This window comes from Tiliqua scincoides, chromosome 1 (assembly GCF_035046505.1).
Source record: "Tiliqua scincoides isolate rTilSci1 chromosome 1, rTilSci1.hap2, whole genome shotgun sequence".
In the NCBI taxonomy this organism is placed as follows: Eukaryota; Metazoa; Chordata; class Lepidosauria; order Squamata; family Scincidae; genus Tiliqua; species Tiliqua scincoides.
Window position 1 is genome coordinate 114,321,528 of NC_089821.1, and position 15,682 is coordinate 114,337,209.

At 42.2% G+C, this 15,682-nt stretch overlaps 1 protein-coding gene across 1 annotated transcript in view; it reads right to left on the reverse strand.

Annotated features, from left to right (window-relative positions):
- Positions 1-10,030: 10,030 nt before the first annotated feature.
- CALCRL (calcitonin receptor like receptor) overlaps positions 10,031-15,682 on the reverse strand; it is a 79,661-nt gene continuing 74,009 nt past the window's right edge. Inside the window, exon 14 of the mRNA XM_066611881.1 lies at positions 10,031-15,100. Coding sequence (XP_066467978.1) covers positions 14,876-15,100 — 225 coding nt within the window. The 3' untranslated portion in view covers positions 10,031-14,875. The remainder of the gene's footprint in view (positions 15,101-15,682) is intronic.

The window sequence follows — 15,682 nt, forward strand, 5'->3', positions numbered from 1 at the left end:
GAGTGTTACGAACCATTCTTGTCTGATTAACAGTTCTAATAACCAGTGCACGGAATGTGAGATACCACTTTTATGTCCAAACTTTTCAGACATTTCCCACCAGTAATACTGCCAGTCCTTGGAAAACAATCACACATCAGCTTCCAATGGACTCATAGATCAATTGTCAAAATATTGGAAGATGCTGAAGATTTGTCTTCCTGTGAGGATCAGTAGAGAGAGAAGCCAGGAATTTCCCAAACATAAGACTGCATGGAAACCAGAAGGAGCTTATCTACACCACAGACTGATACTTAATAGGCATTTTCTTTTTCCAGCAGACCCTGGGAATTGTAGCTCTGTGTGCGGGTGTGTCTCAGAATCTCTACCAAAGACTTCTCTGCGCCCTTACCAAACTACAATTCCAAGATTCTCTGGGAGAAAACTACAATATCCTTTACAAAAATTTGAATACAAACACAAAATTTTATTAGGCTCTCAGACAAGGATTGTCAAACCTCAGGCTAACACAGGGGTGTCAAACATGAGGCCTGCAGGCTGGACGCAGCCTGCAGAAGCTCTTTATATGGCCCACAAAATAGTTGGGTTCTCCTAGCACGACCATCAGCTGCTGAGCTGAGAAGTATACCCTGGCATAAGTGGCATTGCTGAAAATGTGGTGCCAGGAGAGCCCAGTTAGCAGGCAGGCCACACTTTAGGCAGCTCTGCTTTTGCTGAGGTGTCACTGCTGAAAGGGTGGCCCGCGTAATAATTAGGGTTTCCCAGTGCCACCCTTTCAGCAGCACCGCTTCTGCTAAAGCACTGGGAGGGAGGGATGGGCCTCAGAAGGCGAGGAACAGTACAGGGTAAGAGCTAGACCAAGAGGTATGAGAGAGGGAGAAGCTGCAGATGCACTGGGAGAGCCCTATTATTATGTGGGCAGCCCTTTCAGCAGTGCTCCTTCTGCTGTTGCATCTCTACAGAACACCTGCAGCCTTTCTGAAGTGTCAACCTTTTTTCCTTAATTCAAGTAGCAGGCATGAGAAGCTCAGGATTGGGACTGCAGTGCAAGGCATTTAATCCTTTCTCTGTGGTCCCAAAGAAAATGGGGCCCCTGCCCATTGTATTGGTAATATCATGGAAATGCCTATGGAAGCATCCCACCTGCAGCTTATAGCTAATTCTGGATTATCATCAGGACTGCTTAGATGGGAAGAGAGAGTGAAAGTTCCCTTTCCCACATCCCATCGTCCTAATCCTGATCAGGCTCCTGCTTCAATGATAAAAACAAAATAAACCAGTGGTTCTCACACATTTAGCACCAGGACCCACTTTTTAGAATGAGAATCTGTTAGGACCCACCAGAAGTGATGTCATGACCAGAAGTGACATCATCAAGCAGGAAAATTTTTAACAATCCTAGACTGCAATCCTAACCACGCTTACCCAGGCGTAAGTCCCAGTAGCTATCGTTGTTAAAAGAATATACCTAGTAGCTTGTTAAAAGTACAGGTCTGTAACGTTTCCCCGAATGCAGTCACATACGGTGGTAGCATCAAGTCTAATATATTAAAAATAAAATATTGAAATGAATGGGGACCCACCTGAAATGGGCTTGTGACCCACCTAGTGGGTCCCAACCCACAGTTTGAGAAACACTAAAGACAGACCAGCAACGTATTCAGTGATGACTTTGAGGTGTGGACATGTCCTATGTCTGTGGAGAGACCACTGGTCAAAAGTTAAAGCACAGGTATTCTGCAGATGCCCTGGGTTTGATCCTTGAGCTCTCAAGCTGAGAACATTTCAGGTACCAGGGACTTGGGCATGAGCAACAGTTGATAGAGTAATTGGTCTAGCAGGACCAATGGTCTCATTTGGTATAAGGAGGATTTGTTTGTTCATCTATTAGCCTGTTATCCTGCAGCCTATTCTATTCCAGAGACCAAAAGCAAGCATCTCATCTCCCATAACAAAAAACTACAGTTCAAGCAACACTGCTTACGGGCAATGCTACTGAAGTTCATAAAAGCGCAACATGAATGCCTTATCAGTTTTTAAACTCTCTTTCCAGTTTTGACAGCAGAGAAATGTGGACATTTTAAGGAATCATATGGGATTTAGCTTTATTTTCAAATCACGCGCACAGCTTTGTTGAAATTCTGCAACGGTTATTGTTCCACTCTCTCTTTCCTGGAGTCAAGTGCCTAAAGGATCAAAATTAAAGCAGTAAGTGTTCCATGTGTCTTTAGGTGTTATAAAATGTTGGTCATGCACTGCATTCGAATGCGTTTGTGCCATTTTGGTCAGTCGGGCTCCCTTGGATCAGAGCAAACTTCAGATGCATGAAAATCCATCTCCCTCCACTCACCTAAGGCTATTAGAGCCTCACACAACCCAGTGCGGAGTTGGCAAAACCTCTCTGGGCTTCTCTGACGCTATAAACTGTGCTTCTGTAAAACTGGAAGTGCAGTTTCCAATCCCATTGGGAGCCTCAGAGAGGCTTCTGCAGGGTCATAGAGACTTGCACCTGGGGCATTTGTCCCATAGAGCCCAATGGCAGGTCAGTAACTGGTACATTCTCTAGCTGGCAATACTGGGTAGGCAGCAGCCTAAAGTATAATTTCCCCTTTATTGTCTTCTTCAGCACTTGTCTCATGACCTCTCTTCTCCATTTGCTGTACCTCACAGACCGTTGAGGGGGTGAGCCATCACCTGGTTCGTTTATCAACACCTGGTTGAGAAAAGTTTTCCTGGTTGGAGGAAAAATGTGAATAATGTAAAACACTGGCATAATTTTTCTCAGTGTCACAAGCTCCATTACACTGTTCTTTCAATAAGAACAGCTTGTGCAGCTGATGTCCTAGTTCAGGACTTACTTATAGTCCAGTCTTATCCTCCTCCAGCCCATAGTGCACAGCACTGCTGATGGAAAGCATGCGCACTGCATGATATGATAGGGGGCAACCAGATGCCCCCCATGTCATGTAAAAATTCCTTTTTACTTATCTCCTTGTACACCACCTGGCCTCCAGTGGGTTTCTTCAGACCTAGACCAGCTATTTAGGAAAAGGGCGGTTGGAATTCTGCATGCACAGCTGCCCCCAACATTTTCCCTCTCCTCCCATTGAACTGCCTCACTGCCTGGCCTGCTCCCTGCCCTGGTCTTCTCCCAAACTACCCTCACTGCCACCTTACTTGCTCCAGCAGGATGTCCAGGATCCACAGTAAGACATGTTGAACCTTGAGCTGACAGCCCTGGCACACTCTACAGTGGCACAGCTTTTGTGCTGCTGGCCTGGAACTTATGCTGGCAGATTGTGAATTCCACCACCTTAAGCCCCAGATAGGATCCGGGCCTTAGATTCATGTTTACCATTCCTTCTAGTAATGTCTTATACTGCAATCTAAGCTGTTTGCTTTACCTGGAGATCAGGAGGTGCCATTCATGAGCGTTCCTCCTTGTGATCTGTTGATACATTTCGCATGGCTACTAATGTTTTCATCCTTAAAATTCTTTTGAGATTTTTTTGGTCTCTTTGTTCTTTTGCTTTGAAACTGATTGGTAGAACGAAAATAACTAGGTATGGACAATTCAGCACACTTAGATCCTACTGAAATTAAGTCCCATGGATTTCCCATTATGGTATTCAGTTGGGCTTACTTTGCCCTGTTTCAGAGTTCCACGCTTGGAATATGTGGAACTCTTCATCCGTTGCAGAAGAGAGTGGGCCATCTGTGCATTTGCCAATGATTACATATATCATATACCCAGTGCTTTTTTTGTAAAAAAAAAAAAAAGGTGCAGGAACTCACGACTTGTTAATCTTTTATTTATTTATTTATTTTTAAATTTATTTAAAATAAAATATTATTATATATATATATATATATATATATATATATATATATATATATATATATATATAAATTTAAAATAAAATAAATCTTTTATTTATTTATTTATTCATCTCATTTCTCTCTCTTTAAATCCCCATTCCCCAACTACTTAAGAACTAGAAAATGAGGGGAGATCTTCAAGAGAGAAGAACAAAAAGAGACGGACCACCTCTGGAGCACACACCAAGGATTATATCACGGCTTGTTGCATGTATTTGCAAATATGTAACAACCAAAAAAATTAATTAAAACTTTTAAAACATTTAATAAATATTGGTTAAAACAATTGATGAAGGCAAAATATAAAAAAATGATTACATTACATCACTCTACAGATTTGTTTGAACCCAAATCAATTGGCACACAGGGGAGAGGGGGCACAAAAGATGGGTTAATTAATTGATTAATAAACAAGTTATGGATCAAAAATCATGTGGTCACATACCCTCTATTGGCTCAAGACATTGAAACATGATTGGTGCAAAAAAAAAAAGAGAAATATGTGATCAGATAACAATGAATGCACAGTATAAGCACACAAGGGGGGGAGCAGAAGAATAAACACAAAAGATGAATTGTAAAATAGATAAATTATATAATACCGGAATATAATCTATTTTACAACTCATCTTGAACCAATAGAGGGTGTGTGACCACATGATTTTTGATTCATAACTTCATAACTTAATCAATTCATTAACCCATCTTTTGTGGTTCCCCCCTTTCCCCTGTGTACTATGTTCCCATTCCCCATTATAATAATAGTAATTATTAAATATAGTCTAATAAAACCAAAAATTAATAGACAACAGTGATCTGACCTACTGCACAGAGGAATACATATTTCCTAAGTGTTATTATAATGCAGCAAGGACACTTAAGCTTCCCCATTTATAGTTAAAAACCTAAATCTCCTGTTGATGACATTACAAAGCTACTAAATTATTAGTAATAATTTTTGCTTAATTAATTTAGATCAGCCAAGCCTTATATTAATAACTATAAAAATGAATGAATTACTTGCTTCTCAGTAGACCTGCATAGGCTTGGGCTGCAATCCCATCCACATTTTCCTGGGAGTAAGCCCCACTGAACACAAGGGGACTTACTTCTCAGTAGACCTGCATAGGCTTGGGCTGCAATCCCATCCACATTTTCCTGGGAGTAAGCCCCACTGAACACAAGGGGACTTACTTCTCAGTAGACATGCCTAGGCTGTCTCAGGTGTAGGGGCTGCACCAGCCAGCTTCCTTCCCCCTCCAATGCCAGGCCAGTACCTGGGTGCTGCAACCCGTCTCCCTGGCTGGCTGACTGGCTGGCTGTCCCTCGTCGTTGTCCTCCTCCTCCTCCTCAGCACATGTCCCCACGCCCTCACCGGCTTGGTAGCTGCGCGGGAAGCAGAGCTCGGGGAGAGGAAAGGCGGGCTGGGCTCAGGCGAGAGCTGTGAGTGCGGTGAGGCAGGGGCAGTGCTTTCTTTGTAAAAAAAAATAAAAGGTGCAGGAACCCACTTACAAGAACAAGTTTAAGATTAACAAGTGTAATCTTTTATTTATTTACCTCCCCACCTAAAAAAAAAAATAAGAAAAAAAATTATTCCTTATGTGGATTTGAACCCCCAACCTCTGGCTCCACAGACCAGCACTTTAGTAATTGAGCCATTGGAAGTCTTAGACTCAAAGTGTTTGGAACTAATACTTGAGGCGCTGATGGCCACCAGCTGGGCTCAGGACCTTATATATTAGTTCTGAACACTGTAACTCTAGGCTTTCCTATAGCCCAATGGAGAGCATGCTGGGCTGTGGAGCACAAGGTTGGAGGTTCGAATCCCTCCTTAGCCAGCAGTGCTGGGTGGCGCAGGGAGGGAAAAAAGGTGGGGGCCAGGAGGAGGGGGAAAAAAGGTGCCTGTTTGAATCCCTCCCTAGCCAGCAGTGCTGCAGGGAGGGGGAAAAAAGGTGGGGGCCAGGAGGAGGAAAAAAAGGTGGGGGCCAGGAGGAGGGGGGAAAAAGGTGCCGGAACGCTCTTCCGGTGCGTTCCATTACAAAAAATACCCTGCATATACCAATGATTGCATATGTTCTCTCAAAAGAAAAGAAAGCCTTTAAAAGTAGAAAATAAATTGTATGTATTGGAGTTCTTTGTCCTTAAGAAGGTGCTGGATCAGCACATACATGAACTGATCCTTTCTGTTCAGTGGTCAACTTTCTTGTGCAAAACCCAATCAACTCTGTATGCAAGAGGTGAGATACTGTATAGACTGACTCCTTACATAACTTGTAAAAGTAGAACTGTACATTCATTTTCACCGGGATAGCATTCTGTTGTTTTGATGGAAAGAACAAATCATGTCTTCATGCCATCACGGCCCATCTTTGTGACCTGCCAAAAAGAATGGGATAATTTAAGCTCCCGTATGTATTTTGTTTTTAATTATTTGGCTGTTTATCAGTAAGTGACTTCAGTGGCATGGAATAATCCTTCATAAGTTTTTCCTTCTTCTTACGTCTCAAAAAATTTGAGCCTAGTCTGCTTAGAAGAACCTAGAAAGATCTAGTTAGCTTTCTTTTGAGATTCATCTATGCTGACACGATTCGATTGGCTGAAGCACATTACAACCTGTTTGACACTGACCAGCTTGTTGAATTCACATGGTTTCCTTAGAAACCAGAGACAGACATGCAAGATGGAAGGGAGGGATTCTCACTTGTTTTTTTTTTTTTGGCTGTGTTCATTGCTGGAAAGAGAGACTGAGAAGCAATCATTGGCTTCATATGTGGCTAAGTTTTATGTCTGGGAGTGCTGTTGTTTTGGAACTGACACTGCCTGTTCTTCTAGGCTGCAGCAACCCTATAAATCTCCTATCCTGTGCATCTATAAATAAAGGGACTTTTATGAAGACACAACATAACTCCCTTTGGAAAATAAATTGCTGGAGCTGGCTTGACATGGTTTCCATTAAAACTTCCCACCAATATGAGACCATTCTCATATAGATGCTTTTCATTTATGCAAATACCACACAAGAGTACCAAATCCCCAAATTGGAAGCCCAAATCACATTATTTTAAATGTATGTGTTTGCCTATTTTCCTTTCTTTTAAAAAATAAAAAAATAAATACTGTGTGGTAGAAGGTGTGAAACACAACGAAAATATAGCAGGGAGCTTTAACACATTGTTCCTGCTGCACTTCCTACACACTATTTACAGTAGGGGAAAAACTTCAATTGAAAGTGTTCTGAAGCTTTCATCTTTCTATATGTAGCATGCAGAGAATTCAAAACAGATTGGATCCACTCAGTGGTGTACAAATGGGAGGGCCTGAGGGGGCCTCAGGCCTCGGGTGCCAAATTGCAGGGGGTTGCAGAGGTGGTTTGAAAGTGTGATGGGGTAGATCTCAGCTGCAGTTGCACATGCCAAGATCCTTTCCTTCTTTTCTTGGCCTGGCACACATTCAAATCTTGTTAGTCCTATGCCATTTAAATAGCTGGCATCGGTCTGAGAAGACATATTGGCAGCCAGGACGCTTGGGGGCAGTAAGTAAAAAAAATGATGTATTTTACTTACATCTCCTGGGCCATCTGGGTGGCCCCTCACCATGAGATGCTGTGTGTACTTCACCGGCCGTGCTGCATTGTGTAGGCTAAGGGGGAATAGGATTGGGCTGTTAGAAATGGGGCAATTTGACTATTCTAGGTATAGATCTCATTTATGATCAAATTATTGGCATTACAGTATTTCCAATCATATCCTATATTACAAGAAACCAACTGCCCAATCCTTTCCCTAGCCCAGAGCGTACAGCACCATCACTGGTGTCGCTAGGGTGTGCGGGCCGCACCGGGTGACATCCACTCTGGGGGGAGGACGCACTAAAATTGCGGCTTTAGGAACTACCCCATTGTGCTATACACTGTTGGATGCGGAATGTCCAGCAGAATGCAATGCAAAAAAACAGAATTGAAATAGCTCCTTTCCTTCAAAAGTTATGGCCAAAAAACTGGAAAGAAAAAATGCATGGATCCCTATGGAAAGTGAAAGTGAGCCATATCGCGCGTTTACTCGTGAGTAGGCATGCTTGCCATAGTTCATTGGAAAGGGCAGGCTGAGAAGAATCCAATGACACCAGAATGGTCCCAATCCAATGGATGCAGCCCCCAAAAACACAAAAGAGAGAAAGAGGTCCCTGCCTCCCTCCCAGCTGCAGTCTATTGAGCCCTATGGAAAGCCAAGCAGCCGCACAGTTGCATTTACTCGTGAGTAGGCAGACGTGCCTTGGCTGGTGGTCAGGCCAGGCAAAGGGGAATGTGAGGACAGTAGAATGGTCCTGATCCGATGGAGCTGGAGTGCAACACATGCTCCAGAAGGCAGCCTCCCCCCCCCTAAAAAGGACAAAGAAAAGAGGCTTCAACTGGTAAGAGGAAAGTTTTCTATTTTTCACTTGCAAAGCCAGGAGCGTTTTTATCTTGATGTACCTGAAATAGAAGAACTTTAAACTGGGCACTGGGAAGGGCTGGAAATCTCACTGATTCTTTTTGGGGGGGGGGGGTTGTTATTGCAGGTAGACTATAATAACAATTGAGGGCTTACTCAATAGAGTAAGCTCTATTGACCACTATGGGACTTACTTCAGAGTAGACATGCATAGGCTTGGGCTCACAGGCTGCAATCCTAACCACACTTTCCTGAGAGTAAGCCCCATTGACCACAATAGGACTTACTTCAGAGTAGATTCACTTGGTGGAACACGACTGGCTCCCCCTTATTTAATTATTTCTTTTAATTTAATTTAATTATTATAATTATTTTAATTTGCTTGGTGATCTCACTTCTGGCCATGACATCACTTCCAATGGGTCCTGGACAGATTGTCATTCTAAAAAGTGAGTCCCAGTGCTAAAAGTTTGAGAACTGCTGCAATAAGGTGTTCGTAAGTTGACATGGGGGTGTCTGTGTGTGACTCTACAAGTTTTCAAAATCACTAAAATCAGAGTTTGGAGGAATAGGACCATCATGTTATATATTAATCAATGCATAATTTCATGCAGAATGCAATGAAACAAACCACATTGAAATATCTGTGTTCTAACAAAAGGTACAGCCAAAAAACCAGTGGGGGCGGGGCGACGGTACATCACCACGCCCACCACCTGGGACGTTGCCCCGCCCACTTCATGGGGTGACGCGCAGGCCTCCCGCACCATGTGACGCGAATCCTAGTGATGCCACTGTGCACCATCATGAAATGGGTGCTGCGTGTTATGGGCCAGCAAAAGACATACAATCCAGGAGAGGTAAGTAAAGAACTTTTTTACTTAGCTCCCATAGGCTACCTGGTCTCTAATGGGTCTCCTTGAGACCCACAGCAGCCCGTTAGCTGGTGTAAGTCTGAGGACATCTGGAGGCAGGTTGAGGCTGGGAAGTGGGGCATAGGATGTAGCATATATGGCTGCTGCTGAGATTCTCTCCCTTCCACCCCACCCCTTGAATCAACCCAACCCTCCCCCAATCCACTTCTGCTGCTGACGTACTAGCAGTGGCAGAGGTTCTGTAGGCTAGTTTCATCCGAGTGTGGTCTGTGGGGGTTTGAACTGGAGGTAACCTACAAAACAATGGAGTGCTTGCTGAGCCTGCCACTCAGGACTTACAGTGGTAGCTCATGAGATACTCCAGCAAAAGGCCTGAATAGGATGGGACCCTAAGGCTCCAATCCTAAGCAAGTCCCATTGAATTCCACGGGACTTACTTTTGAGTAGACAGCCATAGGCTTGAGCTGCATGAGCCAATCTGTCAAATTCTATGAGTTCTGAATATTGATGATTTGTTTTGCCAACAACTGAAAGGAGTTTCATTGTGTAGGCCTATTCAATATAAAAATTGCATGCTTCCTCCACTCTTGCTCTCCTACCATGACCATGGCACACCACTGCTGAATCTCAATGTACATGTTAGTTACAACCTTGAATGGGGGCCTGATCTCCAAGACCTGCACAGCATGAATTTGAAACAGAGGCGCATATGCCAATAGTCAAAGAATGCAAGTAAAGCTTCAAAAAAAAAAAAATGCTGAAGGGATGCTTTCACTGTGGAGACAAGTGGAACGCACCAAGAGCTTACAGGGAACACCGAGCAATTATCATTTCTGACATTTTATTAATTGAATGCAACAGCAGAAAAATATTCATTCATTTGAAGAAATATTCAGAAACATTAAAATCTAGACAGTTATTGTAACAGATATCAAATGCCAGGATAGGGCCTTTATTAAAAAATTCCCCTTTCTGACGCTTGCTTACATATTTTTTAGGGAATAACTGAAAGATGGAAGAAACATGGCTTTAAAAGACTTTTCAAGAACCTTTAAAAAAATGCCATTGTTCCAAGGCGCATTATAATGAGTAATGAACGCATCCATACCACACATTGGTTGCTAAATGGGCACATTAGCAGTGCTCATTCACACAGGCACATTTATCCCTGATTACAATATTATGTGAGGACCTGTGGGCGTGAATAAGCCATCAACAGATTAATCACCACACAGAGAACTTTCTTATCACCCGATATCCACTCAAAAGTAATAATTTTTAATAGAAACATTTCACATGTTCACCTGAGGATCCATAAGTGATGACAGATCATGTCATGTACATGCATGATTGAAAGAGCCCTAAGCTGCTAAGCTCTGTGATGACACAAAGTGTTTTAACATCCAAGTCAGTGTAGGGCAATGATTGGTGGGTGACAAAGAAGACCATAATGATTTTGGTGGGTTCCTTACTAACAAATATGGAAATTGCTGCCATAAGATGTATCATTAGACACGGGACCAAGCCAAGGTTCCATATTCCCAGTGGGTTTTCCATTTGTCTTCTATGAAAGAAATGGTACAGATGTATTCAGGGATCCCAGATTGTGTGTGCAAAACATTTCCCTGCTCATTAAAGGAACTCACAACATGTGTTGATGTCCACAAGTTGGCCTGAGATGCAATGAAATGATTCTGACTTTTCTTCAGAACTGGGCAAACCGAGCAGACCCAAAGTCTACAAAGTGTATACTCAAGAGCATTGCAACACATCAGAGGACATTGTCTTGGGCTGCCTTTGAAAAACTGGGAATTACACCCATGCCCATGGAAAAAAAAGCTAAAAAAACATCTGAATGTCAGTGATCTCATGAGCAGAGCAAACAGCAGTGTTTGTGTGCCATCACTTCAAGAACGATGCACGTAGCCTAATTAAAACATGACACTGATGCGCAATTTCAGACAAAGATGTGATTCCAGATGGTATAACCAGAACAGTGTGTATGTAGTAGTAAGTCATAAAATTAGAATTTTGCATTGGGGTAACTAATTCCTTTATAAGAAAAAGTGAATTGTGTGATCTGCATAAATTATGCAAATTATACAAAGAGGGAAAGTGCATTGTGGGGAAGGAAGCATTGCTCTCCCCCCCCCCCCCGATAGATTTCCAAAAGAGAAATAATGGTATATTTCACACTTAATGCGTCCATCGTAAATATATTTTTTTCTAAAGTCCCACTGATATTGATGAAGTTAATGTCAAGTAAGCATGCATAGGACTACAGCTTTTTAAACAACCCTTTTATGCAATGGAAGCAGGTGGGAGGAGAGGTACTTGTCTGAAGGCACATCACTGGTGCCTATATGGGAGATCACACATAAGGGATGACAATACCTTTCAGTGGAAAATTCCAACCACTGGAGACTTCATTTAGTGACACCTCTGGCATCTGAGATGCAGCCAAGCATGATCCACATTGCTTTCAAGCAAGCAATTCTAAACATTTTTGCAAGCATGGTGAACAAAAACAAGCTTTTTCGAAAGAGTGATTCTTTCGAAGGTGAATTCAATAACCTTTCTGTATTTCCATGGAATGTGTGGCCTATACTCAGGCTTGAGTACACTCACACATTTTAAAATAAATGGCCCTCGGAATTCAAGGACTTCAATGTTATAACACCACATAGCTGTTTCACAGTCAGGGCCCAATCCTATTCAACTTTCCAGCACTGATGCAACCATGCCAATAAGGTACATGCTGCATCCTGCTATTGGGGGGGGGGGGAAAGAGTTATGGAGGCCTCCTCAAAGTAAGGGAACATTTGTAACGTTATCTTGGGGCTGCAACAGAGCTGGAAACTTGGAAAGGATTGGGCCCTCAGTCAGCAACAAACACCAACTAGGAACATATTGAAAAGTGTAGGAAAGAGTAAATATTCACTCAATTTTTCCTGCAAATGTGACTATATGAATTGACATCTCATGCAAAGCCGTTCAACCTTCCAAGCATTATCAAAGCTAACAGATTAGCTGCCTATGGAAGCCTGCTGAATGACAACTAACAAAGAATCTAGAAAAAGGAGGAAGCTAGATACTTTGTGTTTCACCATGACATTTAAAAGCAGAGATTATTTTGAGAATGCTGAAGGAGCCTCATTTCATTCTTCACCAGTGACTTTCACAAGTCAGAAGCACTTTGGTATGAGAATATTCTATAAACAGTGATGATAGCTGAACATTTCTTTCACATTAAATAAGATAAAGCAAAAACACACACACTTTTTTTCCCTAAGACTTTTCAGGAACTCAGTTGCACCTCGTTTAATGTGCTTCCATATATTTATTTAGTTATTCAAGAGATGTGACTTGTTAAAAAAAGTAAAATAGGTCACAAAGGCACAGAATGCTGCATTTCAGGAAAGTTCTTACCTGACTTCCTGACTTTTTAATACTACAAAATTATTTCCCACAACTGTGGTCAATTAAAAACACAAACAGTGGTACCAACCACTGAGTATAGCGCTTCATAGTGTAAGTGAAGGCAGCAGAATAAAGGATATGCTTATATGCTTGTTATCGATTTTCATCCAAGCTCCTAATTAACCCAGAAACCAAGACAAAAATAACAGCCTTTCAGAGCCCTAAGATAGCCAACACACATTTGACCAATGGTCAAGGTCTTGGCAAGGCTTAACTGGGGTGTCACCCATTAATCTGTTTGAGAGTCTTGAGCTCTGTTCACACCAAGATGATTTTCAGGATAGAGAAAGACAAAACTCCCCACTTCTGGCTCTGCATTTCTAGTGATGGATTCTTCTCTATCTGTGGCAGCATAGCCAGGGAGAGGCAGACAGAATAATATCACTTGCCTCTTCTGGGTGCTGTTAACCAACCCTCCTGTTATGGTGCTTGAACCATATAGCTCCTATCTATTCCTTACCAAGCACCACCTGGTAACAACAGCATTCCTCTTTCCTTGTTTCTTCACTGTGGAAGTTTTGTCTTGCAGTGGTTTCAGTTCCTGTCCCTGATACACACTGCTATTGTTCTCTATCCTGGGCATTTGGTGGGCCGCTGTGAGATCCAGGAAGCCGGACTAGCTGTTCTTATGGGTAATAGACATTTAATTGTAAGCAATTAGACTGATGCAGACTCCTGGATTTTGGGGAAGGCAATACCTCATTTTTGGGGAGTCAAAATGGGAAAGCTTTGGCCCCACCTGTGGGCTAGAAACCCACCACCATAGCCAGCAGAACCAATCCACATCTCCTGCCCCTGACTGTCCCATCTATATACAATTAGTTTCCGTGTCACAGGAAGACTGAAGAGCTGCAAGATCACCTAACTTGTGCTTTGGCATAGGAGACAAGTCCAAGTCCAAACTACTAAACATGGCATTGTTTTTTTAATAACTAGGAAAGAACAATAAGTCTTTGAGGTGAGTTGTGCCTGATTCCTGTATTCAATTCCAATCTGCCATTACAGTGAAAACTAACTCAAGGAAGTCTTTCTTGGAATGTGTGTGTGCTCCAACACACACACACACACAGAATTACTGGACAGGCAAGCTTTTCTACTGAATTCACTGGAAAGATTACATCCATCCAAAGGAAAAACCAATTCCTTCATAAAAGCCTGGGGAAGCCTTGCAAACACCAATGCCCTGATGCAGATCATAATCCCTGTGCTTTCAAGAGGCTGGTGGGATGCAACCAACCCGACTACAATAATCTATGCTTTCTTTGTGAGAGGTTCCCTGTAGGAGCTGGGAGAAAAAAAAGAGAGGAAACGCGTCATAAAATGCGAGTCTGAAGATTTCCAATGCCTTTGCAATATGCTTGGTATAAAGTAGTGGTTGAAACAAGCCATCGCACTGATCCCAATTCAGCTAAAGTTTAGTTATGACTAACAACCCAGTCGTATGCGTGTTTGCTCAGAGGCACACAGAGGATTGTAATTAATGTCTTACTGAAGGTAATGGAACTAGTTGTGATTCAAACTGCCTTTAACTGGATTTGAGTCACTGTCTATTTTGCAGATTTATCATCTATCTTTGTCAGAGTTAAATGGTGCATGGTCAATCTGAATAGCACTTTGCAAAAATTGCATCCGTTTTCAGTACTTCTTTAGGTTGTGTTTGCTGGGTGCACTTAAGACAAGACAATATGATAAATACAGTATTTACACGTTCTTGTGAGCAAACAAGATGGCCTCAAAGACAACCCAGTCATAATACAAACTGCTGAGAAAATAAGAAATCTCCTTTGAATCCCTTCATACAAAATTAATTGCCCATTTTGTCTACACAGTAGATGCTGAAGAGGCAAAGTTTATCTACCTTGAAACAAATTTATATGTACAAAACATATACACAGATGCAGATAATAACTGGAGCTTAATAGATCTCAGCTAAAATTTTAACCAGTATTTCTCTGAATGTTGGGAATCCAGAAGCTGAAGTTTAAAATTTCATCTGATGAATTTCGACCAGCTCCAGTGTATAAACAAACAGGAACAAGCACACTCACATGAAAAATAAGCCAATGGATGTGCACATGTGAGAAACATGTTGAAATTCATTACATCCTTCAAGATCAACCATGTCCAATGCTCGACAAAAGAAGTCTTCTCTGGTCATGAAGTCATCCACACAAAATATTACAGAGGTGGAGTAAAGACAGTCTTCTGCAATCAGCCATATAGCTTTTCAGCTTTAAATGCAATATTTTCCATATCATGGTAGCTTTTCCCATTTAAATGTTCACCATTGCAGTCGTGATTGTAGGTGAAGCTCTGACCATCTGTGATTGAGGAGGAAACTGTGTAGGAAGCTGAGCGAAGAGCATCAGAGTGGGCAAAGCTGTGCTCAAATTGGATCCTGTATTGATTCCAGTGTCTCCTCAGAACAGACTGGACCTGTTTCAAGGAAGAATAAAATAGAGATATAATTCCAGTACAAAAACCATCTCTTGCATGCCATATGGAATGATGATTTTGGTTTTTGCTGATCAGTGACTTGTTTTTCACAGGGAACAGCTGAACAATGGCTCGAGGCCTACAGCATTGGTTCCCCTGATTAACCTCCTCCATCTCAGTGTAAACAGAAACAGAGGCTCTGGTATTCACTTCTTGTGAACTGATTCCAGACAATGGGAATAAAAAGCAGAGATGTCAAGGGTGAACTCTACCAACCTCTGATATTCACACTGGGTAAGTGGGAGAAAGAGTCCTTTGCCACGAAATCATCACCTACAGACCTTCTGGAATACTAACCCTACTGTATGTCTTCCAATATGTTTCATGTCTGCTCAAAAACATGATGAACTCACAGTCCTAGATGGTTTGGTCATTCAAGTCATTCTCAAACTGTAGAGTGGAGCTTCTTTAGAAGGCCACACAACTGCAAGGCAAACCTCCTCAGTGACCCTTTCCTCAACTCATTTCCAAAGCACTGAGGCTCACGTGTTTCCATGGTATGTATGGTAAGTGACAGAGTGA